The 12,529-nt window shown below is 33.7% G+C and overlaps 2 protein-coding genes across 3 annotated transcripts; one reads left to right on the forward strand and one right to left on the reverse strand.

The window, feature by feature from the left end:
* Positions 1-3,312: 3,312 nt before the first annotated feature.
* On the forward strand, positions 3,313-10,528 carry LOC106343841 (probable low-specificity L-threonine aldolase 2). Of its 2 annotated transcripts, none has more exons than XM_013783168.1 (10): positions 3,313-3,455; positions 8,022-8,481; positions 8,740-8,851; positions 8,971-9,021; positions 9,161-9,232; positions 9,320-9,452; positions 9,548-9,606; positions 9,908-10,020; positions 10,174-10,240; positions 10,339-10,528. In XM_013783168.1, exons 2-10 carry the CDS (start codon positions 8,030-8,032, stop codon positions 10,372-10,374), a joined length of 1,095 nt encoding a protein of 364 aa, XP_013638622.1. In that variant the 5' UTR covers positions 3,313-3,455; positions 8,022-8,029; the 3' UTR covers positions 10,375-10,528. The 2 variants fall into 2 exon arrangements, with proteins under 2 accessions (XP_013638622.1, XP_013638623.1); XM_013783169.1 differs by having other exon boundaries at positions 3,316-3,455; positions 9,920-10,020.
* On the reverse strand, positions 6,132-7,019 carry LOC106292425 (glutathione S-transferase T3-like). Its single transcript, XM_013728013.1, has one exon. It carries the CDS (start codon positions 7,017-7,019, stop codon positions 6,132-6,134), a length of 888 nt encoding a protein of 295 aa, XP_013583467.1.
* Positions 10,529-12,529: the final 2,001 nt, after the last annotated feature.

Genomic DNA, 12,529 nt, shown 5'->3' on the forward strand with positions numbered 1-12,529 from the left:
TAGGGAAACGGAGAAAACAAAAGTTCCAAACCTCTTTGATCTTTATAATATGTTAGTGAAAGATGCAATTATGCATTATAACAATATTTTCATATTTTTGAATTTTTCTCCAAATCTATGTGTTAACCCCTACGAAAATATTGAATTTTTCGGTAAATGCTCTATATACTGAAGCTTATGATCTTTAGTGCTGTTTTAAAATTTCTTAACACATTATACATTTGTATTAATGTATATTAACCTCTCTTTCATGGTACATGTGCATCGTTTTAATTTTTTATCAATTAATTTAGAAAAAATTTCATAATACTCCCTAAATTTGTGGACTAACCACTATAAAATCGCTATTTTCTAGAGAAACGGAAACAAAAAAAGTTCCAAACCTCTTTGACATTCATCTTATGCTAGTGAAGGAAGAAACTATGCATTAAAACAACATTTTCATATTTTTCAATTTTTCTTCAAATCTACGTGTTAACCTTTACAAAAATAGATACTGAAGCCTATGATCTTTAGTGTTGTTTTAAAATTTCTAAACACATTCTACATTTGTATTAATGTTCATTAAACCCTTTTTAATGGTACATTGACATCGTTTTAATTTTTTGTCAATTAATTTAGTAAAAACTTCATAATACTCCCTAAATTGGCGGACTAACCACTATAAAATCGCTATTTTCTATAGAAACGGCGAAAACAAAAATTCCAAACCTCTTTGACCTTCATCATATGTCAGTGAAAGATGCAACTATGCATTAAAACAATATTTTCGAATTTTTCTCAAAATCTATGTGTTAACCCCTAAAAATATCGAATTTTTCGGTAAATGCTTTATATACTGAAGGTTATGATCTCTAGTGTTGTTTTAAAATTTCTTAACACATTCTACATTTGTATTAATGTATATTAACCTCTCTTTCATGGTACATAGGCATCGTTTTAATGTTTTCAATTAATTTAGTAATAATTCATAATACTCCCTAAATTGGTGGACTAACCACAGTAAAATCTTTATTTTCTAGAGAAATGGAGACAACAAAAGGTCCAAACCTATTTGACCTTCATATCATATGTTAGTCAAGGATGTAACTATGCATTAAACAATATTTTCATATTATTGAATTTTTCTCAAAATCTATGTGTTAACTAACCCCTACGAAAATATTGAATTTTTCTGTAAATGTTCTATATACTGAAGCCTATGATCTTTAGTATTGTTTTAAAATTTGTAAAAATTATCTACATTTGTTTTAAAGTATATTAAACTCTCTTTCATGATACATGAGCATCGTTTGAAGTTTTTGTCAATCAATTTAGTAAAAACTTCATAATACTCTCTAAATTTGAGGACTAACCACTGTAAAATCGCTATTTTCAAGAGAAACGGAAACAACAAAAGTTCCAAACCTCTTTGACCTTCATCATATGTTAGTGAAGGATACAACTATGCATTAAAACAGTATTTTCATATTTTTCAATTTTTCTTCAAATCTATGTGTTAACCCCTACAAAAATATTGATTTTTTCGGTAAATACTCTATATACTGAAGTCTGTGATCTTTAGTGTTGTTTTAAAATTTCTAAACACATTTTACATTTGTATTAACGTTCATTAAACTCTTTTCATGGTACATGGGCTTCGTTTTAATTTTTTGTCAATTAATTTAGTAAAACTTCATAATACTCCTTAAATTGGTGGACTAACCACTATAAAATCTTTATTTTCTAGCGAAACAGAGACGAACAAAAATTCCAAACCTCTTTAACCTTCATCATATGTCAGTGAAAGATGCAACTATGCATTAAAACAGTATTTTCATATTTTGAAATTTTCTCTAAATTTATGTGTTAACCCTACGAAAATATTTAGTTTTTCGGTAATGGTTCTATATACTGAAGCCTATTATTTTTAGTGTTTTTTTTTTAATTTCTAAACACATTTGACATTTGTATTAATGTATATTAAACTCTCTTTTATGGTACATGGGCAAGTAAAATTTTTCTCTATATACTGAAGCTTATGATCTTTAGTGTTGTTTTAAAATTTCTTAACACATTCTACATTTGTATTAATGTATATTAAACTCTCTTTTATAGTACATGAACATCGTTTTAATTTTAATTTTTTGTCAATTAATTAAGTAAACTTTATAATACTCCCTAAATTGGTGGACTAACCACTATAAAATCCCTATATTCTAGAGAAAAGAAGACAACAAAAGGTCAAAACCTCTTTGACCTTCATATCATATGTTAGTGAAAGATGCAATTATGCATTAAAATAATATTTTCATATTTTTGAATTTTTTTCAAAATCTATGTGTAACCTACGTAAATATCAAATTTTCGGTAAATGCTCTATATACTGAAGCATATTATCTTTAGTGTTGTTTTAAAATTTCCAGCCACATTCTACATTTTTACTAATGTATGCTAAACTTCTTTTCATGGAACATAGACATCTTTCTAATTTTTAATCAATTAATTTAGTAAAACTGCATATAATTTTTAAATTAGTGGACTAACCACTATAAAATAGCTATTTTCTAGAGAAACAGAGATAACAAAGTTCCAAACTTCTTTGACCTTCATCATATGTTAGCGAAAGATGCAACTATGCATTAAAACAATATTTTTATATTTTTGATTTTTTTTCAAAATCAAATAATTTTAAAATGTTATGTTGAATCCATATATATATATATATAACACATATTTGTTACTTGTCCTTTTAATGTATTTTCCAAATAATAAAAACAGGAAAATGTATTGAATTATCTTGTGAATAAAACAAGAATCTAAAATTGTATACCATAACACTTTCTTACAAAATTAATATGATTGTTGGTCTGAAAACTAATTTACACATATTAATAATAACATCGTATTTCTAGTTAAATAATTGGAAAGTTACAAAATTCTATATTTCCGTGACGTAAGAGCAGCATTAACGCAAGGGAGGGAAGCGTGGGTTCTAATTCTTTTTTTTAAAAAATTAAAAACGGACCAATCGTGGGTTGCCACTTGTCAGTGGGCCCCGCGAACAGTACAAAAACTCTACCGGACTCACCTCTCACATGAGAAGAAGGGGTGAGTTTTATGATTTTTGTGGGCCCTACACCTCTTAAAACTCCTCGAGAGTCATGGTTAAATGTGAACAAATATATTTTTATAGCTTAGTCTTTTACTTTTACGTTAAATATTAAACAGAGATGCCAGAACAAAAAAGTAATATGCAACAAGATAAAAGGATTAGGCAGAAATGTTACTAACTTTACTTTACCAGTTTGTCATTATGCATCCAGCATGTGTTTTGGTTGGACCGATCTTCTTTGTCTCAGATTCCCTGTCTTCATTCCGTAATCGATTAAATCACTCACTCACTCTGCATCTTGAGCCACAAGCTCGGAAACACACATGCATATACCTTATCATCTCTTCATCAAGAACAAAAAGTATAGACCTAAGAGCATGATTATCCATGAAACTTAAGTGGGTTTCTTTAATCATTATTTAATTAATTAAATATATTTAAGTGGGTTTAAGGATTCTAGTTAAGAATCTGTTCGATTTTGTGCCTCCAATGATAGTTTCTTAACTAAGGATTCTTAACAAAATAATTATAAATTTTTTTTTAAAGATAAAATTAATTTATTAAATAAAATATATTGAAAGATAACATTTTTAACATAGATTTTAAAATTTAAACATAAAAACAAAGAGTAGTAAAATAAAATAATTTGAAACGAGCTCAGTTGTTGCCTTCACCTCCTCCAAATTTACGCCATATATGTTCAACCAAATACGCTTTTAGTTGTTGATGCATCTGTCTATCACGAATTCTAGTTCGAGCACCCATCATATTGGCGATATTTGTAGGCATATCTTGAGAAAAATCAAGATCGACATGTGAACTTCCGGTGTCGTCTCCTTGTAGGAACTCTGAAACATCAAATTGAGTGTATCCATCTCGTTCGTCTTCTACTATCATATTATGGAGTATGATACATGCTCTCATAATCTTCCCAATTTTGACTTTATCCCAAAAAAGTGCCGGATTTTTGACAATGGCAAAGCGAGCTTGCAAGAACGTTGAGCAAATATTTCGGTCCTTGTGGTACTGGAATAGATTGGATAAAAGTCGCCCATTTCGGATAAATACCATCGGTCAGATAGTAAGCCATATGATACTCTCTTCCATTGACAGAGTAAGTGACTTGCGGAGCTTGACCCTTTATTATGTCATCAAAAACAGGTGAGCAGCCAAGAACATTGATATCATTTAAGGTACCAGGAGGACCAAAAAACGCATGTCATATCCAGAGATCATATGAAGCAACGGCCTCTAAAACGATTGTTGGTTTACCCGAACCACGCGAATATTGCCCTTTCCAAGCGGTGGGACAATTCTTCCACTCCCAATGCATACAATCGATGCTTCCTATCATCCCGGGAAATCCACGATACTCTCCAATATCAAGTAGACGTTGAAGATCAGCCGGTGTTGGTTTTCTTAGGTACTCCTCACCGAATAAATTGATTATTCCTTCCACAAATTTTTCCACACATGCCCGAGTTGTTGTTTCCCCGAGCCGGAGATATTCGTCGACCACATCAGCCGCAGTACCATAAGCTAAGACACGAATGGCTGCTGTACACTTTTGGAGGGCAGAGAGACCAAGCCTTCAAATACCATCTTTCTTTTGGCGAAAGAATTGAACTTCGTTGGAGAGTCGGTCAAGAATATGCATGAACAATGGCTTTTTCATTCTAAAACGTCGTCGAAAAAAATTTTCAGGATACGTCGGAGTCTCACTGAAATAATCATTCCATAATCGTATATGACCGGCTTCTCGATTTCTTTCGATATAAACTCATTTTTTTCTTTCTTTTCTCTCATCTTCTTGACCAGTGTATTGAATAGCCATATTCTCCATTGTTTGATCAAAAAGTTGATCAAAAGCTTGATCAAAATATTGATCAAAATAGTGATCAAATTCCTCATCAAGTGATCCCTCAAATGAGTTTTGTGAAGAAGAAGCCATGTGTTTACTTTGTTGTTGTGGTTAACTTTGTTTACGCAAGACTTAAACAAAAGAGAGAAGGTGATCGTGAAAGATGAAAGATGAAATAACAAAGAGAGAAGTGATACAAAGATGGAAGATGAAAGAGAGCAGTGGTACAAAGATGAAAGATGAATGAGAGTAGTGGTACAAAGATGAAAGCCAATGCCATCGAGCCTTTATAGGACTTAAATTTAAGAGAGAAGCTGATTACAAAGTCTGTGACATAAATTTACAAAACATAAAAGACAAAGTCTGATGACAAAACATTAGTCCGTGACTTTACAAAAAGACACTAGTGATCAGACAAAAAGACAAAGACCATTCCGTGACATATACAACCAATACATGACACAATCAAATAACACTCGTGATCACAAATGACTTCAAAGCGCTCAGTGCAGTCTCTGACTCAAAGATGACTTCAAAGCGCTCAGTGCAGTCTCTGACTCAAACATGACTTCAAAGCGCTCAGTGCAGTCTCTGACTCAAAGATGACTTCAAAGCGCTCAGTGCAGTCTCTGACTCAAAGATGACTTCAAAGCGCTCAGTGCAGTCTCTGACTCAAAGATGACTTCAAAGCGCTCAGTGCAGTCTCTGACTCAAAGATGACTTCAAAGCGCTCAGTGCAGTCTCTGACTCAAAGATGACTTCAAAGCGCTCAGTGCAGTCTCTGACTCAAAGATGACTTCAAAGCGCTCAGTGCAGTCTCTGACTCAAAGATGACTTCAAAGCGCTCAGTGCAGTCTCTGACTCAAACATGACTTCACAGCGCTCAGTACACTCGTGATCAAACATGACTCCCACTCGTCTTCTGTCTTGTTACCTGCTGAGAACAAAATAACAAGAAACTTAAATCACAGAACTACACCATTCCATTAAAACTTAAATTCATTAAACAACATCATCACGGACGATACATAAACAAGAAATTGAAGATACATAACAAGAACAAGAAACTTAAAAGTAGTTTCGACCAAGACCAAGAACCTGAAACATAGAACAAGAAACATAATATGGTACACTAAGAACAAGAACCAGAAACATAGAGACGCGTTTAGAGCTACCCTAATTAGCCAACATCTCTCTGATCAACTTCTTCTTTAGAGCTTCTTCTTCTTCAGATAATGGCTCTGTTTTCGCAATGAGTCTGTCTAGCAGACCCATCTTGGACAGTGTTTCCTTGCCTCCCAAGTCTTTCTCTTTGATAGACCACATGGTCTGAAACTCGGAGAGAGCCTTGCCATCCACTATAGTTCTCTTACTACTTGCTCCTTTAGCTGCCTTAACACCAAGAGGACGTTTGGTTGGTGGATCATCTAGATTGATAGTTGCTTGAGAGCTTGAAGATTGTGAACCATCCTCACACCTTCTCTTTTTACCGCTACCATCAAGCTTAGTAGTTGTAAGTTCACACCATTTCTGGTCATTGCACAACTCCTCCCATGCATGGTGAAGGTTGAATTTGATCTTGTGATCGTTGTAGAATATTTCGTGTGCAAGTTTAACAACATCACCGTCGTTCTGACCACTTGTTTTATGTCTTGTTGCAGCCTCATAGGAGCCACAAAACTTGGAAACAAGATCGGTAATCTTCTGCCACCTTTGCTTACACTGAATAGCCTCTCGCTTTTCACCGTTTACAACCTTTGGTGAGGCTGCATAGTAAGCTGCTATTTGTATCCAAAAAGCACCCGCCTTTTGCTCATTGCCAACCACGGGATCCTTGCTCATGTTCAACCATGAGCTTATGAGCACTATGTCCTCTGTGGGAGTCCATTTCTTCCTTTCTTTGCGCTCGGTAGGTGTGTCTTCAACGAAACTTGAAGTTGCAGTACACTGACTACTAAAGACAGGGAGTTGTGAAAAACCCTCATAACGAAATGGCTCTTGTTGACTGCTCAAAAGGTCAACAAAACTCGTGGTCTGATGACTATATGGATTCGTAGAATCCATATCATAATGAATAGATAAAGAAGAAGTAATCTGAAAGAAGCGAGAAAGAAGAAGTAATGTGAAGAAGAGATAAAGAAGTAGTAATGTGAAGAAGAGAGAAAGAAAAAGATCCGAGTTTAATAGAAGAGAAGAAAAAGAAGCATTCATCACACGTGTCCAAAAGAAGCATTCAACTTTACTCTTGGAGTTGAGCTGAGTTAAGATGAGTTGACATGAATCTACCATATTTATTACATTACACACAGTCCTAATGTTAAACTAAAACAAGCATTGATCACACGCGTTTTAACTAACCCTAACCTACTTCTAACAAGCATTTATTAACCGCCTCTATCAACTACCATCCACACTAAAGTAATAAAGGAAAATGCAAGACTTGAAGAAGACTAAAGTTTGGCAAATTTACCTCACCGAGAGGCTCCGGTAGTGGTTTCTTCTCCAGGACAGGTGATGTGTTTTATCTTGTGCCACAGCAAGCTCAACCACCAATAGAGGACTCACAAAAGAATGAAGACATTAAAAGGAATTAATGAACATAATGAATAATCTATGTACAAGGTTAAGTTAAAGAGAGAGATCTTATAAGTGACAAAATCAGGTAGATGATCACTAAATTCTACGAGTAGATGATCGTAAGAGCTTCAAGATGATGCTATTCTATTATGCAAATACACACACGAATAGACAAGCGAAACAGAACAAGTCTCCGAAGAACAAGAGAGAAGAGAGAAGAGAGAAGCGGAGAAGACGAAGAAAGAAAGAGACAAAGAAAAAAAACTTTAATTACTCCTCCCCTCCTCTTTAGCCGACACGTGACCATAGAAACCATTCCATACCTTAAGGATCGATTACATCTAGTTTAATTTCTTTTTATTTAAATAAATACAACATTAATGTATAAAACCCCTTATAGAAACTGGGATAAAGGTGCTCTAACATCACAAAAATATTATTATTGCTGTTGTTTATTTGAGTTCAAGTCTAACAAATTTTTATTTTCAGTCATCAAGATGGTAACGCCAGTTATAAGAACCGTTGATCTCCGGTCCGACACGGTGACTAAGCCAACTGAGTCAATGCGTTCAGCTATGGCAAACGCGGAAGTAGACGATGACGTTTTGGGGAACGATCCAACGGCAGTGCTTTTGGAGAGAGAGGTGGCTGAGATCGCCGGAAAGGAGGCGGCTATGTTTGTTCCGTCAGGGACAATGGGGAATTTGATAAGCGTGTTGGTCCATTGTGATGAGAGAGGGAGTGAAGTGATTCTTGGAGATGATTCTCACATTCATATTTATGAAAATGGTGGCGTTTCTAGCCTCGGTGGAGTGCACCCGAGAACGGTGAAGAATGAAGAGGATGGGACGATGGAGATTAGTTCTATCGAAGCTGCCGTGAGGAGTCCCAAAGGAGATCTTCATTATCCGGTTACTAAGCTTATATGTCTTGAGAACACTCAAGCAAAGTAAGTTTTTCTTAGTATTATTAATTAAAGAACAAAAAACCTTTAAAAAAATAACAAAAAACCTAGTTTAATGTGTGTTTAAGTGATATGAACTATTTATAGCCAAGTGGTTTCCTACTCACTGAACGATGTTAGGAGATTGTGTTGGTTATTGCGGTCATGGTTAGACTCTGGATCGGTATTTAACTGAAATACCAGTTTGATTCTTTAATTAATTTAGGCATTATGGTTAGATATAACCGGAGTTTCTTGATGCAGTTGTGGTGGTAGATGCTTGCCAATAGAATACATAGACAAGGTCGGAGAGTTAGCCAAGAAACATGGCTTGAAGCTTCACATCGATGGAGCTCGTATCTTCAATGCTTCTGTTGTTAGTATACAAACATTTCTAATTTATATAATTTGTTTTATATGTGTTTCTTGAAACTTTTTCACTCAAATGCACAATGCTCTGAAGTTTACGAGTTCATTTTTCTCAATTTTGTTTAGGCACTCGGAGTACCGGTGAGGAGGATTGTTCAAGCCGCTGATTCGGTCTCGGTAATGTTCTTCAAAACCGAGCTACATAACGTTATGGAATGTTTTTTTTGGTCGCTCAACACATGGTCCTTTTTGTCTTTGTAAGAGAATGTATTGAATATACTGTGGAGTTCTAAACCGGTCACTTTGATGTGACTAGATTTGTTTGTCGAAAGGCATAGGTGCACCGGTGGGTTCGGTAATCGTGGGAAGCAAAAGTTTCATCACTAAAGTAAGTTGTAGCTAATGAGATTGAGATCCATGGTTAAATAGCAATTGTATTTCCGGTTCAAGTACTAACTTGTTTAACTGCATGCAGGCAAGGTGGTTAAGGAAAACCTTAGGTGGAGGAATGAGACAGATAGGTGTGCTCTGTGCTGCCGCATTGGTGGCTCTCCGTGAAAACGTAGCCAAGCTCGAAGATGACCACAAGAATGCCAAGATCTTGGCAGGTGATCCCCCCGATTTTCGGTTAATTCTTAACCGAAAACTTAGATTTTATTGTGAGAGTATTAACCGATGGTTTTATGGTTTCCTACATTACCAGAAGGACTGAACCGGATTGAACGGTTAAAAGTAAACGTTGCGGCAGTGGAAACCAACATCGTAAGTGTATGAAATGAATGGTTAATTATATCCGTGCCTGGTTATTCTAACCCAAAACTATAAACCGATGAGGCTAGTTAATTAATTCACGATTCAGAGTAGAACCAAGACTTTAGGGGTTTGCAATGTAAGTAAAACAAGTTCCATAGTAAGTTGATAGTTTTTTCTACGAGATTTTCCAAACTAGGCATGTATATCATTTATATACCAGATTTACAAATGAACATAGAATGTATTCATTGTACTTTAATTTTGAAGCCGAATGTTTTAAGTTTTTTTTTTCGTTTTCGTCATAAGACAGTTTTATTGGCAGATATACGTAGATCTACCAAAAGATCCTAAGTTTATAGCTGAAGACGCATGTAAGAGTTTGGAAGTTCTCGGTGTGCTTGTCATACCTCAAACTACATTCAGGTACACAATTATAATTGTATTTACTTGTTGGTTCGACATATTGTTATTATGGTTTGTCTGAGTCTGTTTCTGTTCAAAAATGCAATGGGTAAATAACAGTTTTTGCGAAGAACATGGTGATTAACTTTGAGTATTTTCTGTGTATATATACAGAATCAGGATTGTTCTGCACCACCAAATCTCAGATAGCGACTTGGATTATGTGCTCTCTTGTTTTGAGGTAGTTTGCTTTCAAATTCTGTTATGTGCTTCGATATACTTTATTTCTACCACGCTTTGTAATTCTCTGACTAATTGCTTCTTAACCAAAATTTTCAGAAACTGTTTAGCTCAGTGCCAGAAGAGAAAGCTTGATGTGAATTGATTTCACGTGTTGGACTATGTCATAGTACTTGAATCTATTTTCTTGCTTCACAAATTGAAACCCTTTGTCAAGCAATAAACATTTGTTTTAATTATAATTCAAGTTATTGAACATTTCATGAAAGTAACTACTACTTTTACGTCATTCTTTAAAAAATTCGAAATGTTTAATTGATGATGAAATACTGAATAATTTCATTAACAACAAGAACAAAAAGTTGTTACTTTATATTCATTGGTCCACCATGTATGTCTTCACGAGCATCTCCGGAACATCTTCTGGACAAAATAGTTGTTACTTGTTAGAGACAAATAATTAAACAGATAAATAAATTCCGTTTTCTTTTTCGTTGTAAAACAAGTTTTTGATTAAAAACAAAGAATGAAAAGGTTTTATATACTTTAAACAAAAAAAAAAGGTTTTATATACAATTCACGTGATGTCAATATCTAATCATTCTACGACTAGGTTTAGCCAGTAAGCCAACCCTATATGAATGTGTATTTATCTTTACTTTCCTATAATTTAATTTGTTCGATATGTAACAAGAATGAGGAGATTCGGAGACATCAACAAACGAAACGAAAAATGTTAACAGTAAAATGAGCTTTGATGTATTTTTTTTGTCATGAGCTTTGATGTAAAAACACCAATTATTGATTCGAGAGGTTGTAATTTAAAATTAATGTTAAATTCGTGGAGACTCGTAAACCATAGGTTACTAACAATAAAATAAAAATGACTAGGTTACTAACAAATTTGGATAACTTTTGACCATATGATTTTTTCTGACTTGCTATAAAAAAATATGATTTTGCAGCAAATATCCACTTACAATAAAGATAAAATATTCATATATAACTGGATCATGTATATGCAAGTATATTCATATATTGCCCAATAAATACTTCTTATCCTTGATAATAGCTTGACACTAAGAGTATGTCCCAAAAAAAGCTAGACACTAATACTTTTTTTTTGGAACAAGACACTAATAGTATTGTTCCTGATAATTGAGTAGATATATATATAGTTCAATACTATGTAGCCAAAATTTTGTTTTCTGGTACCTCAACTGAAATAGAAAGTTATAGGGAAATTCAGCCAAGTAAGTGAATCATCTATTAATGCTTTTGTTATGTCATTTTCAGAAGTTCGCTCTTCGATTTCAATAGCTTCTATACAAAAAATATTAATACGAAACGTTTTACTATTGATTAACACGTTGGAAACAGTCATATTTGCATTTCATTTTTTAGTTGAAGATTATCCACCAAACTGCGCTTCGAATTTATTAGTCAAGTAAATCAAGATGTTTTGCGCGCCAGTTTATTTTTTTGAAAGGATTTAAGTTGAACTATGAATCAAAGACCCCATCTTAATATATTAACCATGATTTCATGAGTGGGAAAATAAGTTATTAAACCGGACGTTTCTGAAACTGTGTATAGAATAAGTAAAAAAAAATTACAAGTTCGGTGCATATATACTTTTTGAACTGAATCATATGTTTAGTAACCGATTAGTTTCGAACCATATCATATATTTTAGAGAAATTACCTTAATGCATATATATATTCGAGGGTTTTAATATGCTCTTTTTGAACACATGTGTAAAATTAGTTACCAATCAAAATACAACATGCAAAAGAATTGAACTATAGAAGAAGTATAAATATATATATCTATAATTAGTTGTAACAAACCACTAAATTATATGTTGTAATAAAAAATGTAAAAAGTTATTTTCAGAAAATAAATGTGAAACTTAAACAAAAAATGTAAGCAATTATTCCACATGTAAACTTTGGTCCGGAATCAATCAATTAATAAAAAATATTTGTTGCCAAAAAAAAAAAATATTTAAAATATGGACATAAAAGAATCGAGAAAAGATTTGTGTCTCTCTTCTTCAGTTGACCAACCCATTGGTCTCCGTCTCTCTCTTACATGTTGAGTTATCTTTTTACACACTGTGTAAACACTAGGTCCGGTCCTATTCTCCTATTTCTCTTCCTTTGTGTCTTAAATGAAAAATTTACGATTTCTGATGACCAGTCTCACTACTTATATCTATTTCTCTCTCTCCATAAATGACCCAATGATGTTTATGCAGCTATATATTTGGACAACTGATGCATTTTG

This window comes from Brassica oleracea, chromosome C5, assembly GCF_000695525.1.
Source record: "Brassica oleracea var. oleracea cultivar TO1000 chromosome C5, BOL, whole genome shotgun sequence".
NCBI lineage: Eukaryota > Viridiplantae > Streptophyta > Magnoliopsida > Brassicales > Brassicaceae > Brassica > Brassica oleracea.

What these genes read in the sequence shown, in the direction of transcription:
- LOC106292425 (XM_013728013.1), bottom strand. Translation starts at nt 7,019, where the DNA reads ATGGATTCTACGAATCCATATAGTCATCAGACCACGAGTTTTGTTGAC.
- LOC106343841 (XM_013783168.1), top strand. Translation starts at nt 8,030, where the DNA reads ATGGTAACGCCAGTTATAAGAACCGTTGATCTCCGGTCCGACACGGTG. An exon ending in ATACCTCAAACTACATTCAG is followed by an intron (nt 10,021 to 10,173) that starts GTACACAATTAT and finishes GTATATATACAG; the next exon opens with AATCAGGATTGTTCTGCACC. An exon ending in ATGTGCTCTCTTGTTTTGAG is followed by an intron (nt 10,241 to 10,338) that starts GTAGTTTGCTTT and finishes CAAAATTTTCAG; the next exon opens with AAACTGTTTAGCTCAGTGCC.